Source organism: Haliotis cracherodii, unplaced genomic scaffold (genome assembly GCF_022045235.1).
Source record: "Haliotis cracherodii isolate W230 unplaced genomic scaffold, xgHalCrac1.p SCAF_2, whole genome shotgun sequence".
In the NCBI taxonomy this organism is placed as follows: domain Eukaryota; kingdom Metazoa; phylum Mollusca; class Gastropoda; order Lepetellida; family Haliotidae; genus Haliotis; species Haliotis cracherodii.
Genome location: NW_027266275.1, coordinates 36,119,640 through 36,136,029, shown reverse-complemented (window position 1 = coordinate 36,136,029; position 16,390 = coordinate 36,119,640). Strand labels below are relative to the sequence as shown.

The 16,390-nt window shown below is 40.7% G+C and overlaps 3 protein-coding genes across 3 annotated transcripts; all 3 read right to left on the bottom strand.

Moving 5' to 3' along the window:
* On the bottom strand, positions 1-5,554 carry LOC139467593 (uncharacterized). The gene is made up of 3 exons (XM_071249125.1): positions 5,225-5,554; positions 4,842-4,947; positions 1-656 (listed from the first exon to the last, which is right to left on the bottom strand). Exons 1-3 carry the CDS (start codon positions 5,552-5,554, stop codon positions 1-3), a joined length of 1,092 nt encoding a protein of 363 aa, XP_071105226.1.
* A 36-nt stretch (positions 5,555-5,590) lies between these two features.
* Positions 5,591-6,872, bottom strand: LOC139467592 (uncharacterized). Its single transcript, XM_071249124.1, has 2 exons — positions 6,586-6,872; positions 5,591-5,909 (listed from the first exon to the last, which is right to left on the bottom strand). The coding sequence occupies exons 1-2, from the start codon at positions 6,870-6,872 to the stop codon at positions 5,591-5,593; spliced, it is 606 nt and encodes a 201-aa protein (XP_071105225.1).
* A 5,699-nt stretch (positions 6,873-12,571) lies between these two features.
* LOC139467589 (uncharacterized) lies at positions 12,572-13,827 on the bottom strand. Its single transcript, XM_071249122.1, has 2 exons — positions 13,541-13,827; positions 12,572-12,890 (listed from the first exon to the last, which is right to left on the bottom strand). Exons 1-2 carry the CDS (start codon positions 13,825-13,827, stop codon positions 12,572-12,574), a joined length of 606 nt encoding a protein of 201 aa, XP_071105223.1.
* Between the last annotated feature and the right edge of the window lie 2,563 nt (positions 13,828-16,390).

Sequence of the window (16,390 nt, the reverse complement as noted above, 5' to 3'; positions counted from 1 at the left end):
TTAATTGAAGGTTTTGGACCTCGTCAGTTTGCGTCTAAGTGTCTTTAGGGCGGCAGTTGGCGTAGTCATGCGCCGTCTTTTGTCGGTTAAATAGGATCTTGTTTGGCTCACAATCAGCTGGAATATTTCGGAAATGTTGGCGTTGTCTTTGGCAGAGGCTTCCATATAGCTGTGATTCCAGCCGCTTGTCACCATGCATTGAGCTTTGTCTTTGGATATGAAGCGATCGGTGGTTGTCAGATCAGTCTTGTTTCCTACAACAAGGATAGGAACGTCAACAGATTTCTCTTGGACAATCAAATGTCTCAGATTAGCCATGTTCTCAAAGGATGACTCGTCTCCCACAGAATACACCAACACAAAGGCATCGGCGTTGGTCATGGCCAGTTTCCTTACGTTGGCGAAACAGTAGGCCCCGGGGGTATCGAAGATGTCAAGCACGACGTGTCTGCCGTCCACGTCTATGTCCGTAATATAGCGTTCTTGTATCGTGGCCGCGTAGCCTCGGAGAAACTTTCCATAGATTAACTGGTTGATGATGGCGCTCTTACCTACTGCCGAAGCTCCCATCACAGCGATCCTGAAAGATCCCTCCGATCCAGACGTGGAGGAGTTGACTGATGGTATAGGCAAGGACATGTTTATCGGATGAAAACCTTGTAACGCTCAGATATGACACTCTCGAGATCTTGAAAGAAAGTGATACCAACACGCATTTGTCTTCACCTTTTATATGCACTGGAGGATTAATTTCCAAGAGCAACACTGCTGACGTCAGACGTCTATGAATAAATCTGTTTGTTATTGGCTTGTGCATGAGTCATTCTTGTTGTTCATTGCAAGTGTTAATGTTAAAATATCATTTCTTCCAGGTAATTGCACATGTCATTTTTTTATAATATTTACTTGCATTCTTACTTGTATGTCCAGTGTATTTACACCTTAGAGAAAAATACCTGCAAGCTTATTATTACAGGTACCTTAATTTTATTAAATTTGTAACACTGCTGTCAAACACAAAAAGAAGTATCTTACAAAATGTTTCCATGTACATATATTATGCCTTTTTATACCGACAGAACCTTATGAAAGAATAATCTTAGCTGCTTGGTATTAGGAAACTATTGTGTATATACATTAAGTACACTGTTATAGATCTTTGCCATTTGAATAAACTACAAAGAAAAGAGTTAGAAATGGTATTAAACTATAAGGCTGTCATATGATATTGTGGGACGTGATATTACAAAGGGTTTAGTATAGTTATATGTATATGAAATGATATGATGTGAAATGACATGATGTGATATGATATGATATGATAAGTGTTATGGTGTGATATGATACATGAGGGGATATGATGCAATATGTTATGTGTATTATAGAAATTGGGTAAATACTGTTTTTTAGTGTACACATTATATGGCTTGCGGTCTTCCAGTGTTGAATAAATATTGATTGATTGATATGATATAAATTGGCATGGAATGACATGGCATTATATGGTATGATATGATAAGATATGATGGGACAAGCTATGAAATTGCTAATGTGTTGTGTGATATGACATGTTATAATGTGATATAATATAGGTGTGATATATGGTACGATGGTATGTATGGTATGTTATGATATGATAATGGTATATGAAATAATACTATATAGTATGATCTTATAATAATGATACAATATGATATGATGTTATAGAATATGTTGTATGATATAACAAGTTGTGATATGGTAAAATAGAAATTATGAAATTACAGGGTATGGGGTTGTACGGTATGTGTGAAAATATGTGACTGTGTTGAGATGCGATGTGGAATGACGTGAGGTGATTTGGTGAGATATGTACATAAATTGTATAAAATTGTATATTCTTCAAATTGTACTATAGGCCTGTGGCCTCTTCAGTACGTGAAATAAAGGTTGATATATATAAAATATTTCTTCTATATATATCATCACCAGCAATCTTTATTTGGCGAGTGAGTGGGTTGAGTTTAATGCTGCTTTGAACACGATTCCAGTAATATCACAAGCCAAATGCAATGCAGGTCTTAGACGTTTTCCACTTTGGTGAAACACACGAACACATGTATGGTGCTGACAAACCTAGAAACATAATCTAGGCGACCCAGAATTCGAACTCACGATCATAGGTTTTGGGCGTGCCCAAGGGATGCAACTCTTCATTACGGCGCCTTAGACGACTGGACGACCTGTGTCCCCGTGATTAAAATAAAATGTAATTAGTTTAGGTGCCAATACAGTGATTGATATCTTTAGCATCGATTAATGATATTAACCAAGTCCGCGAGAATTACCTGATCTTTTTAGACGCTTGTTGCGACAAGCATAGGTTACTGGGGGCCAATATTCTTACTGGAATCCTAAAGTGTTGGCACCATATTTGTGAGCAGAATACCAATTTGAGGTTTTATCTCTAACATCACAGGGGCGGTCGGGTAGCCTAGTGTTTAAAGCGTTCGCTCGTCACGCCGAAGACCCGGGTTCGATTCCTGACATGGGTACAATGTGTGAAGCCCAGTTCTGGAGTCTCCCGCCGTGATATTGCTGGAATATTGCTAAAAGCGGCGTAAAACCAAACTCACTCACTCTAACATCACTCGTATCAACCCCACTATGCCCGAAGAGCAGAAGGTTGGTTGTTCGATCCCCGGCCGCGTCCACCAGTAAATGTTAAAAGATGGTACTTGTTCTTTATCTGTCTTGCTCTCGGCACTGAGAGATTAAACAATATGGCCTTTTACCTCAGTGGGCTAGCACTATTTTTGGTAGTTTTAGGGCATAAAGTCACAGACAACAGACAATCGAAACATTTGGTTTAGTTGGTTTGTTGTTTAACGCCGCACTCAGCAATATTCCAGCTATATGGCGGCGGTCTGTAAATAATTGAGTCTGGACCAGACAATCTAGTGACTGACATCATGAGCATCGATCCACGGAACTGGGATACGATGACATGCATCAACCAAGTCAGCAAGCTTGACCACCCGATCCCGTTAGTCGCATCTTACCACTTACGACAAGCACATTACGGAAAGCGTGGGTTGCTGAAGACCTATTCCACCCTGGATCTTCAAGGGTCCTGTTTTTAATGATGACGGGAGACTATCATATTTGACGGAAGCTTATATTCTCTCCTGTCTTGACATTGGAATCTGAACCAAGTCAGATGTCTCTATTGAATCTTTACAATCTAAATGTCTCAATCTGTTTCAACCATGTATTTATCTATTGTCATCAAATACAGATTATACCATTTTTCTTGTTCTTTTCATCTAGATCTATTAAACATGATTTAAGAACAATCTATATCTCAACTGTGTGCGGTGAAGTGATACATCGTCAACTCACCAAAACTGCAGGATGCTTGTCGTACATGTAAGTGGCGACTAACGGGAACGGGTGGTCAGGCTGACGGGTGACGTCAACACTCGCCAGGGAGGTACTTATCGCCTAAAAGTATGTAGTTTCATAACCTCACAGGCCTGTTATATCGGGAAATTAAGCTCTGATTATCATATCAGACAGAGAGTGGCCATCCTTGTCAGACAGGGATGGTGGAGTTGTTTTCACACAACGTTGACGTCAGTATGTATCGTGAATGACCATCATCAACCAGCTTGTAAACAAGACCTTGTATCAGGTCTACTGGCCAATAGTGCAAGAACACTACACCAAAGACATTGACCTGAAGGACAGAATATTCATTATTGACCTCCTTGATACACCTGAACCACCTCCTTTTTTCGGACACCTCATGTTGTGTATTCTGTGGGAGATGAGACCTCCCTTGAGACGGTGGCTCAGGGCTACCATAATTATCCCCTGCCCAACAAAGTTGGCGGGGAATATAGAAACGGGCTCCGTCCGTCTGTCCGTCCATACGTCCGTCCGTCACGTTTCGGAGCATAAGGCGGGATGCACACTACGTCCGAATTTCAATGCGTTGCGTCGTGGGATGTGATCGAAAAAACACAAGCAGTGGTTTTGTCATTAAGGTCACACACTTCGTGCGAAAATTGATTGCGATGCCATGCGATGCGATTTGGATAGGAGGTGCTCCTATTTTTAACGCAACGCATTCCAAATCACAAGGGAAATCCATGGATGACGTCATAAATTGGCAATTTAGAAAGGGGTTTTCCAACAACATGGCTGCTCGTGTTGTATGAAACAGGTGATTTGCTCCGTTATTTTCCGTTTTCCTATGATGCAATGTAAACTACCAAATCACACGCTTGTGCATGTTTATCTTATACATTTATTGTATTTTACTGTATTTTATTGTGTTTTTGTGCATCAACACACAGGACGGCAGGCAAAAAGCAAGCTAAATGTTCCGGCATCAACAATGACGAGGTGATTAGTCTCGTCGAAAGAAACCCAACTCTGTATGACAATAGGTCCAAAGATTATAGAGATATTGATGTCATCGATAATATTTGGACGTCAATTGCAAATTCTCTGAATGTCAGCACTTCTGAAGGTAAGTAAAAAAGGAAATACAGCATGATAAACTTCAATTGCAATATTTTATCTAAAAATTACAATAGTGTTTATTTGTTTCAGCTAAAACTTGTTGGAGAAGTTTAAAGGACACGTACAAGCGCAAAAAAAGAGAATTGAAAGAAAGCAGAAAAGGTGGTGCTGGCACTGCCGACATATAGGAACCAAAATGGTCCTGGTTTAAGTCCTTTGTGTTCTTGGATGATTATATGGAGGATGATTGGTAAACTATTTACTATTTTACTGGTAATAAAATTATGTCAAACAAAGCTATCACTGTTTCAAATTAGATAAGTAAAGTCAACAATCCCCTTCTTCTGCAGCACTGACAGCAACATGCCAAGCGACAAAGAAGACGCTGACGTCCAGGAACAAGATGATCTCTATAGTGATGACGAACAAATATCCCCACTGCAAGAACAAGTTGAACTTATGTAAGTTCATTAATCTTTCGTTGGAAACAAGCCTTTCCTCACAAGTTCGGTCTGCCAGGTTAGTTGTCCTTGATTGTTAAAGTAATGCTTGTAGGTGTCTCTGATTTGTTCAGCAACCTTGCTGTTTCGTCTAGTGTAATTGGACAGCCCTGCTAGCGTTGAACACTCATCTCGTGCATGGTCTGGGTGAGTGTTTCGTTGGTTGTTCCAGAAGCACTTTGAAGGAAATTGTGAAGAACACACGTTGCCTTTACAATTTCCTTTGCTGTGCTCGGTTCCGTCATTATTTTGGTGTGAAACACTCTCCATCTTGTAGCCAGAATCCCAAAAGCACTCTCGACTATCCTCCTGGCTCGGCTGAGGCGATAGTTAAAAATACGCTCCTCTTCTGTTCTTCCTCGACCTCCATATGGTCTCATGAGATTCTTCAGCAAGGGCAAACGTACATCAGCAATAAATACGTAGGGGAGTTCTCCAAGTTCCTCAGCTCCTGGGAGTGCACTGTCTTGTGGCAACAAGAGAGATTCATTTTTGAGTGCCTGTCCAAATTTTGATGAGCGAAATACGCCAGAATCATTGTTCATACCATATGATCCTACATCAATTGTGATGAACCTGTACTAGGCATCAACTGCAGCCAGGATGATGATGGAGAATGTGCCTTTGTAATTGTAAAATACTGATCCCGAGTTGGGTTGGGCTTTCATCACTACATGTTTTCCATCGAGAGCTCCACAGCAATTTGGGAACTGCCAAGATTCCTCAAACCCATTGGCTATTTCTCTCCAATCATCAGATGTTGATGGCACCTTCATAAACTCTGGCTGCATTGTCTGCCAGATAGCAGCACAGATGTCCTTCACAATGAGACCAATAGTTGTTGCTCCGATTCTATAGTTGTAGGAAAGAGACGTGAAAGATTCCGCTGTGGCCAGATATCTGAAAATAAAAAGCACATTTTTCATTTGATATGTAAAAACATTAACTATCATTTCTATCTATTTCAGGCGGAAGAAACGTAGCATGTCTGTGTCTTCCTCTCCAAGCTGCTCATCAAGGTCTGTTTCTCCTTCACCCGCACCACCCAAAACGAAACAAGTGAAACAATAATCCAACAACAAAGAGTCATCTCAAATAGTGTCGATGTTAACGGAGAGTCGTGAGAGAAACCAGGAGAGGCAAGAACAACGGGATAAAATATTTGCCAGTGTCCTATGATGTCATATGCTGCTCAACTGAGTCAACTTTCAGAATCCAGCAAGAGCATGGTCAAAATCAAAATTGCTCAGGTGTTCCACGAAGCTACTTTTGGTTCAGATGTCTACAATCAAAGTTATTACCCACAGCAAGAGGGTACTTTTGAATACCAACCACCAATGTGGAATATGTAACAATATTTGACAATCAGAATGGCTCACAATACTTGACAAAGAGTATAGTTCACTATATTTGACAAAGAGTATGGCTCACAATATTTGACAAATAGTATTTTATTTAGATTTTTAAAATCTTATTTTGTACCATACACAGTGGGTGATATTAAGAATTAAAGATCATATTCAATGATTTTGAATTTTGTTCTTTTTTAAACCAACGCTAAATGAAAGTAACTGACCTTAATGTAACTGCCAATCTCTCCCTAGGTGAAATGGACTTGCAGAGCCGTGTGTCTTGTCTTTTGATGACATCTTTAATTTTCGCCAAAACGTAATCGAACATATCTTTCGACATTCTGAAATATCCATGGAACTCATCACAATCCCATTCTAGTTCCTTCACCAAACGATGGTAGGATCCCTCATCCAGACGATTGTTGGTGAAAGGATGGATCCACAATTTTCTCTTTCCCCCTTTCTCTTTCTCAAACATTGCCAGACATGCACAAAGTTCCTCCTCCTCCATTTCTTCATCCTCAGACTGGGGCGGTCGGGTAGCCTAGTGGTTAAAGCGTTCGCTCGTCACCCTGAAGACCCGGGTTCGATTTCCCGACATGGGAACAATGTGTGAAGCCCATTTCTGGTGTCCCCCGCCGTGATATTGCTGGCATATTGCTAAAAGCGGCGTAAAACCAAACTCACTCACTCACTCATCCTCAGACTCCTCCAAAAGGACAAGGCAAGCTATTTTAGAGGCCTTAATTCTAAAAGAAATGAAAAGACAATTATCGCATAGTTCATCGCATGACAGAACGCATGTAATTCGCATATTGTGTGTTGATAAAATCGCACCCTAACGCATGCATCAAAAATAATGGTCGAAGTGTGCATCCTGCCTAACTCATAAACCGTTCAATATTTTTTCATCAAACTTTGCAGGTGTGTCACGTACATTCTGAACTGCTGCCTTTTGCTATTTAGAAATTTTAGAATTTTTTCTTTTTTACGTTTCCATGACAACAAGATGGCCCTAGGTTCTGTTAGGGTAGGGTTCGTTTCCAGAGCATAAATCCTAAACCGTTCAATATTTTTCCATCCAACTTCGCAGGTTTGTCAGGTACATGCTGAACTTGTGCCTTTTGCTATTTAGAAATTTTAGAAATTTTTATTTTTAACGTTTCCATGGCAACAAGATGGACTTAGGTTCCAAATTCTTTCTTTTTTTACATTTACCATGACAAGTACCACCTCGGTTAAAAAAGGTTAGGGTTTGTTTAGATTTAATTATGTCATAAATTCTGCAACAGGGGCGGGGGATATAGCCACGTTAGTGGCAAACTCTTGTTATTTTTTAAAAAAAACTTTCAAGTTTCACAATGGTTTGAAAACACAGCCATATTCATGACAGTTGACGTACATAAAGTGAACTGTTGAAACTTTGGAATGGAAGCAAATCTTTGCTACTTTTATTTCCCTGCTGCCATGTAGGATTCGAATCCACTGTAGTGCCAACATAAAGCGAGGAGATGTGTTGATGTTTGAGAAAGTACATGGCACGAAAACCTGCGACATTTGTGATCGCACAGACGGGCCTCTATGTTATTTGTGAAGTACGGGATTGTGTTGCCTTTGTCGTTAAAGCAGCTATCACCTTTGAAAACCTCCTCACTACTTCCTTTGGGGATTCTCTCAGTGATGAGGACTTTTTACCACAATAAGCTTGACTCACACCAACACAGCCTGTTCAACCTATACCCTGGTTCACTTGAAATGAGCCAATCTGGTAACATTTACAGTGATTCCAATTATCCGTAAGTATATTTTCCATTTCATACTTCATATAAATACATACGAAACGGACAGGGGAAACAAAACGTATGGGTCAGATACCACTATTAAAACACCAATGCGTGATTCGATCGTTTGTTTTATTTCAAGAACATTCAAGACATTCTGATTCATATTTTTTGGCAGAAACCTCAGTTCAAATAAATGCCAATCCTATTAAATAGTTCTGGCATTTGAGTGACATCTGTGAGATGTATTTTTAACGATGCTCACTCCAGTTGTACTATTTTCGTTGAGCTGTGAAAACAGAAAACAATTTAACATTTAAGAAAGAGAATTTATGGATATCAACTTCTTTATCATGAGGAACACAACGTTTCGGAGTATATACTTACTCCTTCATCGGGTGAATAAATGCTATGAGGCAGAGAACAAATAAACGTACCTGTAAGAATAACAAAAGTAATAAGATAACAAAGGTGGAAACTTAGCAAGTAAAGAAACCAGATAATTGACGCTGATAGTTGCTAGCGACGGAACTGGAAACCAGGACTTAAATTATCACTGATTAGTTATGTGCAATGGGCACGCGCGAGGCCGGGGGTAATTAGCACTGATAGGTAATAGAATGGAAATGGCTGTGGACAAAGGGAAGCCAGCTAGGTAATCAGCCCCGACAATGATCAAAGCAATAAATCACAAGCAATGTGCTTGAAGCAGGATCGAGTCAACGTGATGTTGCAAGACACTTTACATCCACAGAAACACCATTTGGTGTTTATGGCAACGTTGGCAACAGACGAATGCAGTCAGAGACCATCCTCGAAGTGGCAGGCCACGTGTAACCAATATTCGACAAGATAACTGGATTCGAACAACATCTACAAAATCGATTCCAGCCAGCAACAGTGACTGCAAAAAGCATCCCTGGCCTACGACGAATATCTTCACAAACCGTACGTCGTCGCCTCAGATGTGCAGGGATTGTCGCCAGAAGACCAGCTAGACGTCCCATTTTGACAGGAAACCACCGTCAAGCACGTCTACAGTGGTGCAGACAGCGTCTACGCTGGACGGCCATGCAGTGGCGACAGTTTCTATTTACTGACGAGTCTCGTTTTCACCTCAGCCACAGTGATGGACGGATTCGAGTGTACTGACGTCGAGTGCCTTTCGAATGTCAACAAAGGGAACAGTTTTGTTCACTTGCAAATGAAAACATGATCCATTGCAGAATTTCCCGTTGAAAACCAGCTTGAATTTCTGTCACATTTATCTCTAACATTTGCCCAATTAGATGTCTGGTTTTTAATATGGAGGTATAAACTGTAGAACACACAAAAGAGATATTTATCGGTCATTATCTGGATTTTGTTTGTTTCCTTTCTTAAGTAAGGGAATTATGACTGACTTTGTCAAGGAGTCAGGTACGGAAGCCAATTAGGGCCATTTAAAAATAACTTGAAATTTCAAATGAGTATCTTGATATTTCAAGAAAAAAATGATAAGGCAAATGACTCTCTCTCTCTCTCTCTCTCTCTCTCTCTCTCTCTCTCTCTCTCTCTCTCTCTCTCTCTCTCTCTCTCTCTCTCTCTCTCTCTCTCTCTCTCTCTCTCTCTCTCTCTGTATGCAACTCGTGAAGATGCCGGGGTAGAATAGGTCTTCAGCAACCCACGCTTGCCGTAAAAGTCGACTATTCTTGTCGTAAAAGGCGACTAACGGGATCGGGTGGTCAGGCTCGCTGACTAGGTTGTCATCGATCCCAATTGCGTGGATCGATGCTCCTGATGTCAATCACTGGATTGTCTGGTCCAGACTCGATTATTTTACAGACCGCCGTCATATAGCTAGAATATTCCGTAGTGCGGCGTTAAACAACAAACAAACAAAACAAAATCATGCGCCTAAGTGGTAGCCGTCTGTGACATGCGCCACCACCTGGCATGCAGTGATGTAGATTCGTTTGATAGTGACGTTTCGTTATAGATTCTTATACCTTTGTTAAGCAAGAAGTAGTCAGTCTTAATATCCACTGCTTGGAAAAAACACAGAACAATAGGCTTCAGATTTAATATTTTATATACAATAAACTAGACAGTTATATGAACCTATCATGCTTAGAATATTCAGTTAAGTGCGGACATTCATCATAAAAAAGTCATAATGTTCAAGCATAACAATCAGCACTTCAGTGAGACCATTCAATCGGTGACCACCACCATGGTGAGAACTTTTATATTAGTTGAAGGTTTTGGACCTCGTCAGTTTGCGTCTAAGTGTCTTTAGGGCGACAGTTGGCGTAGTCATGCGCCGTCTTTTGTCGGTTAAATAGGATATTGTTTGGCTCACAATCAGCTGGAATATTTCGGAAATGTTGGCGTTGTCTTTGGCAGAGGCTTCCATATAGCTTCAGAACAGGCCTGTTATATCGGGAAATTAAGCTCTGATTATCATATCAGACAGGGAGTGGCCATCCTTGTCAGACAGGGATGGTGGAGTTGTTTTCACACAACGTTGACGTCAGTATGTATCGTGTATGACCATCATCAACCACCTTGTAAACAAGACCTTTAATCAGGTCTACTGCCCAATAGTGCAAGAACGCTACACCAAAGACATTGACGTGAAGGGCAGAATGATCATAATTGACCTCCTTGATACACCTGAACCACCTCCTATTTTCGGACATCTCATGTTGTGTATTCTTTGGGAGATGAGACCTCCCTTGAGACGGTGGCTCAGGGCTTCCATAATTATCCCCCGCCCAACATACGTCCGTCCGTCACGTTTCGGAGCATAAGGCGGGATGCACACTACGTCCGAATTTCAATGCGTTGCGTCGTGGGATGTGATCCAAAAAACGCAAGAAGTGGTTTTGTCATTAAGGTCACACACTTCGTGCGAAAATTGATTGCGATGCGATTTGGATAGGAGGTGCTCCTATTTTTAACGCAACGCATTCCAAATCACAAGGGAAATCCATTGATGACGTCATAAATTGGCACTTTAGAAAGGGGTTTTCCAACAACATGGCTGCTCGTGTTGTATGAAACAGGTGATTTGCTCCGTTATTTTCCGTTTTCCTATGACGCAATGTAAACTACCAAATCACACGCTTGTGCATGTTTATCTTATACATTTATTGTATTTTACTGTATTTTATTGTGTTTTTGTGCATCAACACACAGGATGGCAGGCAAAAAGCAAGCTAAATGTTCCGGCATCAACAATGACGAGGTGATTAGTCTCGTCGAAAGAAACCCAACTCTGTATGACAAGAGGTCCAAAGATTATAGAGATATTGATGTCATCGATAATATTTGGACGTCAATTGCAAATTCTCTGAATGTCAGCACTTCTGAAGGTAAGTAAAAAAGGAAATACAGCATGATAAACTTCAATTGCAATATTTTATCTAAAAATTACAATGGTGTTTATTTGTTTCAGCTAAAACTTGTTGGAGAAGTTTAAAGGACACGTACAAGCGCAAAAAAGAGAATTGAAAGAAAGCAGAAAAGGTGGTGCTGGCACTGCCGACATATAGGAACCAAAATGGTCCTGGTTTAAGTCCTTTGTGTTCTTGGATGATTATATGGAGGATGATTGGTAAACTATTTACTATTTTACTGGTAATAAAATCATGTCAAACAAAGCTATCACTGTTTCAAATTAGATAAGTAAAGTCAACAATCCCCTTCTTCTGCAGCACTGACAGCAACATGCCAAGCGACAAAGAAGACGCTGACGTCCAGGAACAAGATGATCTCTATAGTGATGACGAACAAATATCCCCACTGCAAGAACAAGTTGAACTTATGTAAGTTCATTAATCTTTCGTTGGAAACAAGCCTTTCCTTACAAGTTCGGTCTGCCAGGTTAGTTGTCCTTGATTGTTAAAGTAATGCTTGTAGGTGTCTCTGATTTGTTCAGCAACCTTGCTGTTTCGTCTAGTGTAATTGGACAGCCCTGCTAGCGTTGAACACTCATCTCGTGCATGGTCTGGGTGAGTGTTTCGTTGGTTGTTCCAGAAGCACTTTGAAGGAAATTGTGAAGAACACACGTTGCCTTTACAATTTCCTTTGCTGTGCTCGGTTCCGTCATTATTTTGGTGTGAAATACTCTCCATCTTGTACCCAGAATCCCAAAAGCACTCTCGACTATCCTCCTGGCTCGGCTGAGGCGATAGTTAAAAATACGCTCCTCTTCTGTTCTTCCTCGACCTCCATATGGTCTCATGAGATTCTTCAGCAAGGGCAAACGTACATCAGCAATAAATACGTAGGGGAGTTCTCCAAGTTCCTCAGCTCCTGGGAGTGCACTGTCTTGTGGCAACAAGAGAGATTCATTTTTGAGTGCCTGTCCAAATTTTGATGAGCGAAATACGCCAGAATCATTGTTCATACCATATGATCCTACATCAATTGTGATGAACCTGTACTAGGCATCAACTGCAGCCAGGATGATGATGGAGAATGTGCCTTTGTAATTGTAAAATACTGATCCCGAGTTGGGTGGGGCTTTCATCACTACATGTTTTCCATCGACAGCTCCACAGCAATTTGGGAACTGCCAAGATTCCTCAAACCCATTGGCTATTTCTCTCCAATCATCAGATGTTGATGGCACCTTCATAAACTCTGGCTGCATTGTCTGCCAGATAGCAGCACAGATGTCCTTCACAATGAGACCAATAGTTGTTGCTCCGATTCTATAGTTGTAGGAAAGAGACGTGAAAGATTCCGCTGTGGCCAGATATCTGAAAATAAAAAGCACATTTTTCATTTGATATGTAAAAACATTAACTATCATTTCTATCTATTTCAGGCGGAAGAAACGTAGCATGTCTGTGTCTTCCTCTCCAAGCTGCTCATCAAGGTCTGTTTCTCCTTCACCCGCACCACCCAAAACGAAACAAGTGAAACAATAATCCAACAACAAAGAGTCATCTCAAATAGTGTCGATGTTAAAGGAGAGTCGTGAGAGAAACCAGGAGAGGCAAGAACAACGGGATAAAATATTTGCCAGTGTCCTATGATGTCATATGCTGCTCAACTGAGTCAACTTTCAGAATCCAGCAAGAGCATGGTCAAAATCAAAATTGCTCAGGTGTTCCACGAAGCTACTTTTGGTTCAGATGTCTACAATCGAAGTTATTACCCACAGCAAGAGGGTACTTTTGAATACCAACCACCAATGTGGAATATGTAACAATATTTGACAATCAGAATGGCTCACAATACTTGACAAAGAGTATGGCTCACAATATTTGACAAATAGTATTTTATTTAGATTTTTAAAATCTTATTTTGTACCATACACAGTGGGTGATATTAAGAATTAAAGATCATATTCAATGATTTTGAATATTGTTCTTTTTTAAACCAACGCTAAATGAAAGTAACTGACCTTAATGTAACTGCCAATCTCTCCCTAGGTGAAATGGACTTGCAGAGCCGTGTGTCTTGTCTTTTGATGACATCTTTAATTTTCGCCAAAACGTAATCGAACATATCTTTCGACATTCTGAAATATCCATGGAACTCATCACAATCCCATTCTAGTTCCTTCACCAAACGATGGTAGGATCCCTCATCCAGACGATTGTTGGTGAAAGGATGGATCCACAATTTTCTCTTACCCCCTTTCTCTTTCTCAAACATTGCCAGACATACACAAAGTTCCTCCTCCTCCATTTCTTCATCCTCAGACTGGGGCGGTCGGGTAGCCTAGTGGTTAAAGCGTTCGCTCGTCACCCTGAAGACCCGGGTTCGATTTCCCGACATGGGAACAATGTGTGAAGCCCATTTCTGGTGTCCCCCGCCGTGATATTGCTGGCATATTGCTAAAAGCGGCGTAAAACCAAACTCACTCACTCACTCATCCTCAGACTCCTCCAAAAGGACAAGGCAAGCTATTTTAGAGGCCTTAATTCTAAAAGAAATGAAAAGACAATTATCGCATAGTTCATCGCATGACAGAACGCATGTAATTCGCATATTGTGTGTTGATAAAATCGCACCCTAACGCATGCGTCAAAAATAATGGTCGAAGTGTGCATCCTGCCTAACTCATAAACCGTTCAATATTTTTTCATCAAACTTTGCAGGTCTGTCACGTACATTCTGAACTGCTGCCTTTTGCTATTTAGAAATTTTAGAATTTTTTCTTTTTTACGTTTCCATGACAACAAGATGGCCCTAGGTTCTGTTAGGGTAGGGTTCGTTTCCAGAGCATAAATCCTAAACCGTTCAATATTTTTCCATCCAACTTCGCAGGTTTGTCAGGTACATGCTGAACTTGTGCCTTTTGCTATTTAGAAATTTTAGAAATTTTTATTTTTAACGTTTCCATGGCAACAAGATGGACTAAGGTTCCAAATTCTTTCTTTTTTTACATTTACCATGACAAGTACCACCTCGGTTAAAAAAGGTTAGGGTTTGTTTGGATTTAATTATGTCATAAATTCTGCAACAGGGGCGGGGGATATAGTCACGTTAGTGGCAAACTCTTGTTATTTTTTAAAAAAAACTTTCAAGTTTCACAATGGTTTGAAAACACGGCCATATTCATGACAGTTGACGTACATAAAGTGAACTGTTGAAACTTTGGAATGGAAGCAACTCTTTGCTACTTTTATTTCCCTGCTGCCATGTAGGATTCGAATCCACTGTAGTGCCAACATAAAGCGAGGAGATGTGTTGATGTTTGAGAAAGTACATGGCACGAAAACCTGCGACATTTGTGATCGCACAGACGGGCCTCTATGTTATTTGTGAAGTACGGGATTGTGTTGCCTTTGTCGTTAAAGCAGACAAAGTTCTATCACCTTTGAAAACCTCCTCACTACTTCGTTTGGGGATCCTCTCAGTGATGAGGACTTTTTACCACAATAAGCTTGACTCACACCAACACAGCCTGTTCAACCTATACCCTGGTTCACTTGAAATGAGCCAATCTGGTAACATTTACAGTGATTCCAATTATCCGTACGTATATTTTCCATTTCATACTTCATATAAATACATACGAAACGGACAGGGGAAACAAAACGTATGGGTCAGATACCACTATTAAAACACCAATGCGTGATTCGATCGTTTGTTTTATTTCAAGAACATTCAAGACATTCTGATTCATATTTTTTGGCAGAAACCTCAGTTCAAATAAATGCCAATCCTATTAAATAGTTCTGGCATTTGAGTGACATCTGTGAGATGTATTTTTAACGATGCTCACTCCAGTTGTACTATTTTCGTTGAGCTGTGAAAACAGAAAACAATTTAACATTTAAGAAAGAGAATTTATGGATATCAACTTCTTTATCATGAGGAACACAACGTTTCGGAGTATATACTTACTCCTTCATCGGGTGAATAAATGCTATGAGGCAGAGAACAAATAAACGTACCTGTAAGAATAACAAAAGTAATAAGATAACAAAGGTGGAAACTTAGCAAGTAAAGAAACCAGATAATTGACGCTGATAGTTGCTAGCGACGGAACTGGAAACCAGGACTTAAATTATCACTGATTAGTTATGTGCAATGGGCACGCGCGAGGCCGGGGGTAATTAGCACTGATAGGTAATAGAATGGAAATGGCTGTGGACAAAGGGAAGCCAGCTAGATAATCAGCCCCGACAATGATCAAAGCAATAAATCACAAGCAATGTGCTTGAAGCAGGATCGAGTCAACGTGATGTTGCAAGACACTTTACATCCACAGAAACACCATTTGGTGTTTATGGCAACGTTGGCAACAGACGAATGCAGTCAGAGACCATCCTCGAAGTGGCAGGCCACGTGTAACCAATATTCGACAAGATAACTGGATTCGAACAACATCTACAAAATCGATTCCAGCCAGCAACAGTGACTGCAAAAAGCATCCCTGGCCTACGACGAATATCTTCACAAACCGTACGTCGTCGCCTCAGATGTGCAGGGATTGTCGCCAGAAGACCAGCTAGACGTCCCATTTTGACAGGAAACCACCGTCAAGCACGTCTACAGTGGTGCAGACAGCGTCTACGCTGGACGGCCATGCAGTGGCGACAGTTTCTATTCACTGACGAGTCTCCTTTTCACCTCAGCCACAGTGATGGACGGATTCGAGTGTACTGACGTCGAGTGCCTTTCGAATGTCAACAAAGGGAACAGTTTTGTTCACTTGCAAATGAAAACATGATCCATTGCAGAATTTCCCGTTGAAAACCAGCTTGAATTTCTGTCACATTTATCTCTAACATTTGCCCAA